Here is a 13776-nt window from a genome sequence, read left to right on the forward strand (position 1 = left end):
CTTCTAAACACAGAAGGAAGAATATGTGATGAATATCAGCAGCAGGTGAACCGACAGAAAGCAGGATTAGAATCTCGCAGCTTCTAGATGGTGAGGAGAGAGAAATATTCACAATATGCACAATAACTTCCATCTATGCACCTTTAGTGCTTCATTATTCAGATTTCTGGCCTATAATTTCTCTAGCCTTTCATTCTTAGATTGACTGCACCTGCACGCTTTGCTACCGGGAGTTAAGGGGTTAACGTCTCATTTCCGGCTATCACGTCAGATGTATAAATGCAACTATAAACGTGTGTGGTATGCCCAAAAAGTCCAGAATCTCAGCACAATGATAAATTGAAGTATGAGGAACATTCCATAAATTTGCACAACTGTATTTTTGTCATTTTGAAATATTCCCAAGATTTTATGTTTTTTTTTTTTTAATATTAAAAGACAATGAAATAATTTTACATGCTTTTATTTTATCACAGCTGGAATACTGTAACACATTTTATGTGACTTTTATGTGAATCAAAAATACCTGGACAGACTATAGACTTAGCAAATCTCTCCTGCCAAACCAGAATAAGGAAGCATGCTACCACTATGTTCATATTTCCTTACATTGGATGCCAGTACATTTTAGGATTGCTTTTAAGATTTAAATTATTACTTTTGAAAAACTCAAAGGTCTTTGTTGCTGTTACATCACTGACCTGTTAACCTTTTACACTACTTGATGCACTTTGTGATCCTCTAGCAGAGGCCTTATCTGTTCCAGTCGCACAGCAGAAAACAAATGGAGACTAAACTTTTTAGTCCAGATCCTTGGGGTCTGGATCCACCTACCAAAGGAAATCAGGACAGCTGACTTAGTGCAATTTTTTAAGAAGCTTTAGAATCAAACAGAAAACCACCACACTGCATCTTCCTGACTAAAGAGGGATAGGACAATTTGATTTGGACCTATAAACAAAAGCCTACATCTCTGATAGTACAGGGGTGCATTAGTGCCTGTTGTGCTGGCAGCTTGCAACCTGGAAAGGCAGTATGAATGCTGAAAGGTTTTTACAGCTTTTACGGCAAAATATGTTACCACCCACACAAGGGAAAGTGAGGGGAGGTCTTACATATCTCAGCAGTTCATATACTGCATCTATTACAACAGGATGCTTAGCAGTTGAAAAGCATGGGTGCTGAACTGGCCTGCCTAAAATCCAGAGAAAATGCTGGGAATCATTAAAAGGAAATTAAGACTAGGAAGACCTGGGACTGTTGAGCAGAATCCAATATTAGGCAAGAATGGGGCAATACACCCCTCTAAGTCAAGCAACTGGTCTCTGTTGCCTGATGTTTGCAGACTGTTAAAATGAGAAGAATACTACAGAGTGGTTAACACAGCAGTTATTCTTTCCAAACAAGTTACTTTTGCATAAATGTTCAACATGAGTATTTCAAATACATCTGAAGAGTTACTATGCTTTTTGGAGTTTTTTTCAGGATGGGAGGACATGTTCCTCAAGTGAATTCCTGTAGCTGTAGTTCTGATGCAGATTTACTGTGGGTCAGTGTGTCCAACTAAGTTCATTTGTCACTATATAAAGTTATTTTTCAAACCTGGTCAGAAACCTTTAGCCTAAAAAGCAATGAGAGTAAAAGTCAACCATTTTTAGGACAATCTTTAGCTACTGCTTAGAGAAGAAAGTCTTGCTTTTAGAGAACAGGATGCACTTTGTCTGCTGTCTTTGAACTGCAGAGTCAAGTAAGTAAATAGCTGACAGGCTCACTTGTGCTCCTGTAGCAGTGCCAACAGTACAACAGAGGCAGAGCAGAAAAAGTGGAGCAGCACCCGTTGCCTGGCTGCTAACTCAAGTTTATTACATTCTAGACATTCTACCATTTCTGAGTTTCACTCTTGGAAGTTTTTGTACATTGTGCAGCACAGTGATTTTGGCTGCAACTTATCTTGGTAGTTTGTCAAATAATGCTGCGCTTATAAAATCAGGATTTTATTACAGCAGAGCAGAAGCCTTGCAAATGCTTCATATTTTCCATGGCTTGATACTTAATGATGTCTTAATGATGAATAAAGTGTTTCCATTTAATTTAATTTATTTTATTTAATGAAAAACCTTTTGCAATAAGAAAGTAAGCAGAAAGCTAAAGTGATGTGGAGAGCAGTGCTTTTTAACCCTTTAAAAACTGCAATAGAAATGGTCCGCCTGGGCCTATTCTGGTTTTTTTGTTCATAGCTGTGTCATTTCTTGGAGTATCCTCAAGTGCTTTATATTTCTATGATCTGTACACCTTAAGCTAAAAGATTATGAAGGTCAATGGACAATAATAACTTATAAAAGCATTGAAATTATGCCATAAATATAAAAAAAAATATTCAAAAATCTGAAAATTCTTCATAACATTTTGCAAAATAAACACACAAAACTTAGTTATCCAAAACATTTCTAAATGCACAAAAAGAAAATTCTTCATACTACAGAAGCTATTGCAATGGTCTGTCTTAGGAGTGTTCCAATCTGATACTGATATCAGAAATAGGTTCGATATCAGCCAAAAAAAAGTATCTGATTATATCGACCTCCATCAAAAATCTCCGACATAAGCACTCCGATATAAAGAGTCCATTCCACCCTACGTTCAAGTTTCTCAAGGTGGAAGAGAACTGGGGAAGTTTAATACATCAAACATCATCGCACAATTGAAGCAGCATCACAAAAAAGAAGCGAGAGGCTCAAGAAGCACAGCATCAAATATCACTGAAGAGCACAGGAGCAGGCTGACATGTCAGTATGCCGAAATGATTATCGTCTTAAAAAAAGAATCCCCACATCGTCCTCAGACTGCAGAAAGTGGAAATACAGAAGTAAGAAGGTTAGTCATCCTTTCAGTTGTCTGACTGATTATTATTTGTTTTCCACTCTTGTGATACGTTTATTTTGTTGACACTATTTTTTGTGAAGACTAAGTGCAATGACCACATTGTTTTGGGGAGTCAGTGAAATTGAAACTGTGGACTCTTAACTTTGAACAGTTGGACAATGCACAATATTGTCCAACTTTTATTTTTTTTCCAGGGTCTTTTAATGTATTATTTATTTATATTATTTACTTGTTCAATATCCTTAAGTCTAAGATCAAATGATTATTAATAAATGGGTCTGTTTTTCTTTTTCCATACCTGCTGTTGCTGACTATTGTTCTCTTAGTAATATAATTTGATTAAGCCTTTTCTCACATTCCACACTACACAATAAGTAAAAATATGTATGATTCGTGATACTTTATCGGACTGATATCGGTATCAGCCAATACTGAAGGCTGCAATATCGGTATTGTATTGGAAGTGAAAAAGTTGTATCAGGGCACCCCTAATCTGTCTCTTTTAGTTTTTGAGATAAACTCATTTTTAGAAGTACTACCTGGCAGTTTTCCCTGACTGAACTCCATGTGTAATATTTTTATATATTTTGAAGGTCAGTTTTATTTACAGAGCAGACTTTATTTTCTATCATACTTTTTGTTTTTGGTTGTGTTTGGTTTTCATTCATCGTTAATGAGACTGAGAGTCCATTCTAATTATTGTTTTTGTTTTTTTTTTTAGTGTAAAATGTTCTTTAGAAATGAAAGTTTATTGATCTTTGTAAGGGTGTACTTGCATTATTATGGCATTGTCATTATATTAGTTGGTCTCAAAATGACAACATTATTGCTTTGCGCAATATTATTGTTTATCACGATAATTTCTAAGAAAATTTATCACACAGCAAAATTTGTTATTGCGACAGGCCTATGTATGTATATATATATTATCGAATGTAACCTGACCGTCCCTAAGCATGCCTGGGTCCAAGCAAAAAACTATTAAAACATTCTTCAGACTGGTAAGAGTTTGGACAAATTTCCCCTGGTAGTCAAAAACTTCATAGATGTTGCCGTAGACTCACAGCAAAAGTGTATTTCACAGCAAATAAGAAGATGGTGGAGGGGTGGAAGACGGGTTTGTGGTGACCGCAACAACCCCTTACCCCTGTGAAGGGGCTCGCAGTGAGCATCAGCCAGGAGCACCCGATGATGGAGGGTATCCTGGGGGTTACATCATCAGAGCAGGGGACAAGAAGATTACAAAGGACCTTTAAAAACTCCACCTCCAGTGCCAGATCGCAAAGGCGGTCTGGAAATGGAATATATAAAATTGAAGAGGTAAAAAAAAATTCATGGATAAATAGGCCAAAATGAAAAGCCTGTCAGTGAATGATGACAATGCATAAGTGTTTCTCTTTTTAAGCAATAAAACATGCAATGGGTACGTTGCCAGACAATAATTAAAATTTTAAAAAAGTATTGAAAACAGAGTTTCCTATTCTTTTCTTTTAATTAAATTGGTTCTGAGAGATTTGATCACGCATATGGTGACTTTCCCTCAAAACATTATGCTGGAAATATGTGGGGCCCTGCCTGAGCAAAACCTATTCCCTACCAGGCTATGTTCACAGCACATGTTTCCGTATTAACTTACCTAGATTAGCCAGTTTGGAACAGAAAACCTAAGATCACCATTTAGACTAGGTTAACATAGCTAACTAAACACTTCTTGTAATACCCCCTGGGCAGTCAATTTGTGAGATGTTTCAGAATCAATGACCTCATCTTAAATAGAAACAAAAGAGATGATTGTTGACTTCAGGAGGAACAAGTGCAAAAAAATACTGTTTCCATAATGGAAAAGAGGTTGAGGCAGTGAAGAGTACAAGTACCTTGGAGTATAGCTAGACAACAGACTGGACTGGGAATGCAACACAGATACTTCTGCAAGAAGAGACAGAGCAGACTCTACTTCTTAAGGAAGCTAAGATCATTCAATGTCTGCACCAAGGTGTTGCATATCATCTATAAGTCTGTTGAGGAAAGTGCAATCAGCTTTGCAGCCATCTGTTAGGGCATCAGCATCAGAGCCAGAGACTTAAACAGACTGAACAAACTGGTCAAGAATGCTTGTTCTGTGCTGGAGATAACGCTAAAGCTACTCGAGTTAATTTTTCAGAAAAGAATACCGCACAAGTTGATGAAAATAATGGACGATTTTTCACATCCTCTTCACAACACAGTGAAGAAACAACATTGTGTACTCAGTGTGGGACATGGTGAAGTCTGATGCAAGACATAAAGATACTGCACATCATTCCTGCCGGCAGCCATCGCACTCTGGAACATGGCAATATCATGTTTTCAGGCTCTCAAAATGCTGGCTGCAGGTGAACAAAACATAGAAATTATTAAAGAAAAAAATAAAAAAAAAATAAAAAATTCAACAGATTCACCTCAACTTGCCTGGTGTGCCTGGCTGGCGTGTTGATATCCATTTGCTAGAGTGTGACTCGGTGCATAAAGTGAAACTCAACTACAACAGTATGTGGCATTTTGAAACCAGATGTTGTCAATTGTGGTTCCTCAACCTCAGGATGCTGCTGGGCAGTGACAGCTCCAGAAATGTACATAATGAAAGCATTGTGCTGTCAAAAAAATCAGGAAAGAAGAGTTTTAAGGTTGAAAAGTTACATGGAATGTCTTTAAATGGTCAGCAAATCCCCACTAAACACTAAAAAAGCTAAGATTTACATTAACTGGTTTGTATGGTCGTTCAGCAGTCCTGCCCAAACTACAATTTTCTACTTACTGTACCATCCTCTTGCTCTCCACCTGCCCTTTTTATCCTAACTGATCTCATTAAAAGCTTCTATGGAATCCAGTATATTTACATCTGTTATAGCTGATTAGCTGAATACTCATAACTCATGGGGCAGACCACAATCTTTTTTCTTTTTGATCTCAACTACACACCTGTAAAATCTTGTGGTTACATCTTGCAGGACTAAATCGGTCCACAGACAGAAATGGAAACACCCACAAAATTGCTTAAAAATGACTGTGCTAGTTCCTCCAACAACATGTTATTTTCAAGATTACAATTTGCCATGACAAACCAAACACAGACTGGTGTGTGTTGTTCTAACGCTCCATTGACACAGTGTATTCCCTGGCCTCTTACCCTTACCTTAACCATCACAACTGAATGCCTAATCTTAACCCTAACCCCAACTATGCCTTAATTCTAACCTTGACACTAAAATCAAGTCTTTATACTGAGGAAAAAACTTTTGTACCCATGGGGACCGAACTGCTGTCCCCACATTCACATGAAGTCTCCATTTCATAGGAAAGATAACCACACAGACACAAAACACACCAGGAGACAATACCAGTTGTTAACACCTTGGCATAAAAGGAAAAGGTGAGTGATGCCAAGGAAATATTTCATAGGATAGCAAAACAAATCCATTCATGCATAGCTGTTATACACAGTGTGGAGACAGATTACCCTGAATCTGCCATAAATGTATCATTTAAAATATTATTTTGTCTAGACGATGTGCTCTGTATGATCTAAAGAGAAAATTCAGCAATCGCAGTCATACTGAGGTCAAATACAATACACAGTCCGACATACCTACTGCCTTTTCCCATTCTCATGCACTGCAGGAAACTTGACACGACCGACATTTCAAGCTTCTCAATCACTCTCTGGAGGAAACACCACTCTTTCTGCATAACATCCTTTATCTTCTTTTCCTTCTTGTACATAACGTACACGCCCACTGTGTCCAAATTTCTTAAGAATAGAGAAAACTCCCTTAGATCTGCAGTCTTTTCAACGTGCACTCAGCTAACAGGTTGTTAAAGCAAAACAAAAGACTTAATCCTCTCAGCATTCACATCGACCTTAACGTTTTAAGTGCCAGCGTGGAAGACCTCTTGTTCTGTTGAATCCAGATTAACTCCAGGTTGTTACCAAGCAGAAATAATTTGAAGTGAGAGCAGTTGGACAGGGTGCCATGTTTAGTAAATGGTAGTGTTTTTCTAGCCACTGGTAACCTGCATCTATAAGCCACCTGATGGTGTGTGTCACTTCCAATTAGTCCAGACGTCAGTGTTAATTATAGCCAAGTGGCTCTAGTGAATCCTAAGGCTACTTGCTCAACACTGAACTAGTCATTCAGCATCATGTAGCTTTAGTAGATTATATTTTACCACTAAGTTATCAAAAGTACTTTCCCTGTATGACTATATACATATCAATAAAATAATTTTCATTATAGTCTAAATTTCTTCATGCAAATTCCACAGGGATACATAAGTGTCTTGGTACAGGGGAGTTAGAAAAACAGTCACACCTCCCACCACAATCTCCATTCCAAAGCTTCTCGTAACTAAACTGTTGACAATCAAGAGCAATCCCTTGACTGGACTAATTAATGTGCACTCTAAGGAGGGAGAAGCAATATGCTCCTCTCGCCATTAGATTGTCGAACAATGGTGCAAGCCATGTGACACTGAAGCAACCAATTCATTTGACCATATGCCAGGTAAATCTTTACATGATGAGGGCAGTGTTACAAAAAACCCAACCATAACCCAACCTTACCGTTTACAACTTGCAAAATTTGTTGATATTAGAACAAGAGAAGCAGATACATAATCAAAACTAAATAGTACTTCTAGTCTGAAGGGTGCTGATGCCTTGGCTTGATGGGACTTGTTTGCAGTGTTAAAAATGACTACACGCTGACACATTTCATTTACCTAACACACAACAGCTTCATCTCACAATTTCAGTCCTTTGAAATATTTACAGTAAGGACCTCCTGCAGTCAGAATCACTCATCAGTCAGCTAGTAAGGTGTCATGTTACTGTCACAGACAAAATAAATAAAAAAAAAAAAAACATTGTTACACACACACACATACATACATATTACACACCAGTTACACACATAGAGCCTACCTCTCACGGACATGAAGTAAATGCTCCCTGTCTTGTGCATGTTGAAGAGAAATGGCGCCATACATGACAACAACCCAGCAGTCCTAACACGAGCCTGGGTGAACACAGCCAGAGGACAAGCCACATTATAAATCCCTGCAAACTGCGGAGTTTAAAGTGTTAAACAATCCAAAAACTGACAAGAAATCTGCACACATCCATAGGTGATGTTCATCAGGACAGACTGAACACGGCTATGCATGTATTTGTATCTCTTATTTTATAAGAACACACTTGAATCAGCAAAGCTGTTTACCTTAATTATATTCACTGCTGCATATGTTGACATAATTTTACTATGACCCATCACTTCCAGCCTTTGTTAACTGTAATAATTATATTTTTCATACTTCACAAAGTTGTAATATCAAAAAATAAATAAGATGCATAGAATATGTTTTGTTTATGCCAATGAGGACATTTGGCTTGTGCTGGGAAGCAGTACTCTGCAACACTGTTATTCTGCTGTATAAAGTAACTAAACAAATAAATAAATGCAAGTGCAAAACTGAAACCACGTGGACTGCAACTCAACACCAGGAATGTTTGTGTGCACTGCTCCATTTGGTTGATTTTTATCTGCTATACTGTACAGAATGCATCACACTGTGCCTCCGTTCACACTGCAGCTCAATTCAGATTTTTTTTTTTTTTTTTTTTTTTTTTTTTTTTGCCCATTTGTGACTCATATTTAGGGATGAGCCGATCCGATATTCAGCATCGGTATCAGACCGATAATGTACAAAATGCTAGGATTGGACATCTGATAACAAAAATTTAATATGTCCGATCCGATTCATTTGGCCTAACTTTCTTTTGCTAAACACGGAGAGAAGGGCTGGTGGGCGAGAAGGCCGCAGTACCTGTCACATGACGAGTAGGTAACGCATCATAGGTAGCACCTAGCTAGCGCTCTTGCAATGTCAGCAGTGTGGACCTACTTTAAGCTTCCTGATGCGGGAAGCAAAACAGCGGATTGCAACCTGTGCAGAAAGAGTGTTTCCAGGGGTCGGAGTAGCAAAGCCGATTTCAACACTTCGAACTTGATAAAACATTTACGTAAGCACCACGGAAAGGAGTTTGAAGAATTTACTCAGACAACCAGTGCAAAAAAGAAGAGCGCGCCACAACAACAAACGCTGCAGGAAACATTACAGAGGCGCGAGAAACTTGCATCAGAGAGCAACAAAGCTAAGATGATCACAGAGAAAGTGACTGAATTCATTTTGCTGGATGACCAGCCCATTTCCGTTGTGGAAAATGTTGGGTTTAGACGATTAATGGAATACATGGAGCCACGGTTAGGCCTGTCGCGATAAGCAATAAGTCAATTAATTGAACGATAAGAAAATAAGAGCACGATAAGTTTGCCGGCCGCAATAATTTTTATTAGTCCCCCCTTTACCATAAACTGTGTATGACAATAGGTTTCACTATGGAGTATTTCGACTCAACGCTCTGGTTTGTTGCGGAGTGATCTCTCTGGTGTCATACTTGACTGCAGCATGTTGCAGCACGAGCCGGTAAGCCGCATTTGTTTTGCAGGGCTGCCAACACGCAATGGCCGTGAGACTTGCGCATTTAAGTGGCTTCTCACGCTCTCGCGCTAAACCTCCGATTCTCATGCTAAAATATGTAAATAAGTCGAATGGAGAAATAATAGATGCAAGCACCTCCTCTTTTATCATTTCGCTGCTCCCCACATGTAAGCAGAACACACACATTCTAGCTTACGACGTCAGTACAAAGCCCCCACTTCCTGGTCTACCGTAATAACCCCTGTAATCCGCAGGCACATTACGCAAATAGAGTCAGCCTATATACTAGCGTATTTGACAAAATACACATTAAGAGCAATGCCGGCTAATCGAGAGGTTTGGGAGGATTCCCAGTGGGTCGCATTACTTTTGGGCCGGTGTCCCGGCGTATGTGAAAAAGGCGCTTTTATTTATTTAGTTTATTGACCTTTACAAAAGGGGTACTTGCATTATTATGGCATATGTCATTATATTAGTTGAGAATGGTCTCAAAATGACACATTAGCGCTTTGCGCAATATTATCGTTTATCGCGATAATTTCTGAGAAAATTTATCCTACAGCTAAATTTGTTATCGTGACAGGCCTAGCCACGGTACGAGTTGCCTTCCCGACATTTCATCTCTGACACGGCTATACCAAACAAATACAAACAAGTGTGCGAATTCATCTCAAAGTGCTTAGAAAACGTTGCCACATTTAGTTTTACAACCGACATTTGGAGCTCAGACGTGTGTCCAATGTCTTTACTCAGTCTGACAGCCCAGTGGATTGACTCAACTTTTACTCTGCAAAAAGCAGAGCTACATGCAAAGAAGTTCTGTGGTTCACACACGGGGGAGGCTAATGCTATAGCAATGTAGGAGATGTTAGAAGCATGGAGGATTGAAAAGAGCCATGTCCACGTCATTTTACGAGACAACGCGAGTAATGTCGTCAAAGCAATGGATCGCCTTGGAGTGGCCAGTTTGGGGTGCTTTGCACATAGCTTGCAACTTGTTGTGAACGAGGGACTGCTAGCACAGCGTAGCATAAATGATGCATTGTCTGCCGGCAGAAAAATAGTGGGTCACTTCAAGCATTCCCCTCTTGCATATTCACGCCTAGAGGACATTCAGATGGAACTGAATATGCCAGTCAAGCGCCTTCAGCAAGATGTACGAACAAGATGGAACAGCACATTTTACATGATCCAGAGCCTTATCGCTCAAAAACGGGTTCTGTGTGCATATGCTGCGGAGTACGACCTTCCAGCCATGTTGACCGCAAACCAGTGGAGCCTACTTGAAAAAACTGTAATGGTGCTAGCTCCTTTTGAGGAGCTGACAAGGGAGGTGAGCTCTTCATCTGCATGTGCATCTGATGTCATTCCCATTGTCTGTGTGCTCAAACGAGCGCTTTGTCGAGAAGACCCCGCAGACGCGGGAGTGAAGACCATGAACCACCCTGCTTGAGGCTGTGGACAGACGTTTCAGTGATGTGGAATCTGAGCCATTATATTCTGTTGCTACACTGCTAGATCCAAGATATAAGGACAGGTATGATGTCTATTAAGTTCACTTTATATATCCCATTTGTGTGTTAAGGTACATTAATTTGAAATCTTACATATGTTTATTTTTATCCAGGTTCTTCACTAATGCAGAAACCTCAAGGCGTGGAAAAAATGCATTACTGGGGGAGTTAAAAAAGATGGAAGCCTCAAGACCGACAGAGGGGACGTCACCTGAGTCAGTAGCCTCAGAGCCTGCAAAGAAGACTCCAAAGGTCGAAGGTGGATACTGTAGTGGACTTGAAAGCATTTTCAATGAAATCTTGGATGAATGCACAGCTGTTACAGAGTCAGCTACCCCTACTGCATGCTTTGAAGTTCAGACTTACTTCAGTGAGCCAAATATTCTGCGTTCAGACAGTCCACTGTTGTACTGGAAAGTCAACCAATCCAGACTGCCGTTGCTAGCATCCGCTGCTGCTAAATATCTCTGTGCACCATCAACAAGTGTGGAGAGTGAGAGGCTTTTTAGCACAGCCTCCAATATTATTGATGAAAGAAGAAACAGGCTGACAGCTGAGAAAGCTGAAATGCTCATCTTTCTAAAACAGAATCTGCCCCTTATGTTAAAATGAATTAAGTTGATAGCAGGGGTAATAGCCTATCTGTGATAACAGTTCTATTCACTTTTAAAAGAGGAGGTACTGCTGTTTTAGTTAATAATATTTGGTACCTATTGAAGTTACAGTCTATATGATTGCACTTTTTAGTTGGATTTTGTAATGAATGTTTACATTTTGTTTTGCACATTGAATGGTAGTGTGACCCTGTAATTGCTGCTAAAAGCTAATAAAAAGCAGCAGTGTTACAAATCTTTATTTATGGTGTGAGCATTTCTTCCTTTTGGGGAATGAAATATTTGTTTCATAGTTTGATGCATGATTTTTAGATGGCCCGGTTATGTAGTATATCCATAGAACTATATTAACACTTATTTAAAAAAGCGGTATCGGATTGGAATTGGTATCGGCAGATGTTCAAATCCAGGTATCCGGATCAGATCGGAAGTGAAAATATTGGGATCGGGACATCCCTACTCATATTAGATTTTATTGTGACAATCTCAACAGTGCAAATCAGATTTGTTAAAATCTGACCAAGGCAACTTTCATATGTGGTCCTAGATCGGATATGTATCCGATCTGTGTGGAAGCGACCTCAGTCTGAACGGTCATGTCGCTTTTCATCCAACTTTGACATCACAGAAGTCAGGCAAACGTCAGGCAAAAATTACAACAAAACGACACCATCATTTTAAATATATAAACAAATTATGTAAAGTAATGCAATGAAGGGGGGGACGGGGTTATTTACAAATAGAATGTGTTAATGTGTGGGTCGGGTCGTGTTTATCCTAAATCGTCTGGTCAGGTCAGGTTTAGTAATCATCCTAACAGGTTTGGGCGGGTGCAGGTTGATAACATTGGACCCGTGCAGGGCTCTGTACAGACGAACTTGGCTGCATTGTCTGTACATACAACTGTACAGAAATAGAAGCCACTGTTCCACAAAAGGGTATTGTTAACATTTGTGCTTTCCTTTATCTCAGTCTCCTTTCATTGATCAGGCAGGCATATTTTTATCAGTTAAGAGCATAGACTGTATATAATGGATGGAAGGAGCCTCTGTGAAGTCACGCGTAGGTTTCTAAAGAGTTGGCATCTTGGAAGCGTCACGCGTGTGGTCATTCCTGGAAAATCCAAAAATGGGCAAAGAGGTGGGGCTGAGAGGGGGACTGTCAAGGTGGGGGTGGATGATTGACACCCATCAAACTCCGAGCTGCCTGTAGCTAAAAGCTAACCGAGCTAACCCGGAGTTAATGGTTGCTAACCAGCTAACGGAGGCTGGCGTGCTAAAGCTAAGGCACGCTGTGAGCCAGCTTTAAACCGTGGTTGTGCTGCATTCTCCTTTCTTTCCGTGGATATTGGATACATGTCAATCAAAAGGACACACCCTTAATTATAGCGAATAAATACCACGTGATGTTGTGTTAACCCCCCTGCATGCGTGTCACTTCAAGGCCACATACCGTTCACACTTCAGTGGGATGAAGGTCGCATTGAAATAATAATGTAAACGACCACGCAAAAAAAAAAAAAAAATCAAAAAAAAAAAAAAAAATCATTGATATTAAAAAATTGGATTTGAACATTAAGACCTGCAGTGTAAACATAGCCTAAAATTCTGAGACCATCCTCACCAGTCAGTGGAGACAGTAAAGGAATGCTTAATGCTATGCATGTCAATTTCCACCAACAGTTAAAACTATATATTTAATATTAAATGGACCTGTTTTAGCCTTTAGTACTACTTTTTAGATTTATCTCTTTAGCACATACCATTGCACTGAGCTGTACTTGACTTGTTTGCCTCCCTCCTGTCTGAGAATGATCTCATTGACTGACTGCAGTGCTTACACACAAAGAATTGACTGGAGATTTTGCAATTCAATTACGTCATTCTTTGTGAACTCTATACAGTGTAGGCCACAAAAATCCCCATAAGTTAGCATAGTTTCTAATGTAAAAAGTTTAAAGTTGGTAACATTTCTCCTTGGTCTTTGTAGTAACTGTAAACTAGTAGCTTTCTGATCCTCCAGCATGTGTTCACTATTTTTCCCCAACTGTGAAAAAATAGGCAGAAAATGTAAATAATTCAGTTCACTTTAAGCATGTTATACGTAACTGTATTGTTACATTTCCACGATTTATTCTCACTTCCAAGAATGTAGTGTCAGCAGGTTAGCGAGAATTTCTACAACAAAATAACAGGAACTTTGGCAGCATAAAAACAAAACTACTCATT

The 13776-nt window shown here is 39.2% G+C and overlaps 1 protein-coding gene across 3 annotated transcripts in view; it reads right to left on the reverse strand.

Annotated features, from left to right (window-relative positions):
- Positions 1-13776, reverse strand: part of LOC121653511 (G-protein-signaling modulator 2-like) — a 28802-nt gene that overhangs the window by 13716 nt on the left and 1310 nt on the right. For 2 of the 3 annotated variants that reach the window (XM_042007051.1, XM_042007050.1), the window contains exon 2: positions 7844-7937. The exons of the other annotated variant lie outside the window; for it this stretch is intronic. In XM_042007051.1, the coding sequence (XP_041862985.1) occupies positions 7844-7908 (65 nt within the window). In that variant the 5' untranslated portion in view covers positions 7909-7937. The remainder of the gene's footprint in view (positions 1-7843; positions 7938-13776) is intronic. 3 annotated transcript variants of the gene reach the window in all.

The sequence above is a fragment of the Melanotaenia boesemani genome, chromosome 14 (genome assembly GCF_017639745.1).
Source record: "Melanotaenia boesemani isolate fMelBoe1 chromosome 14, fMelBoe1.pri, whole genome shotgun sequence".
Classification (NCBI taxonomy): domain Eukaryota; kingdom Metazoa; phylum Chordata; class Actinopteri; order Atheriniformes; family Melanotaeniidae; genus Melanotaenia; species Melanotaenia boesemani.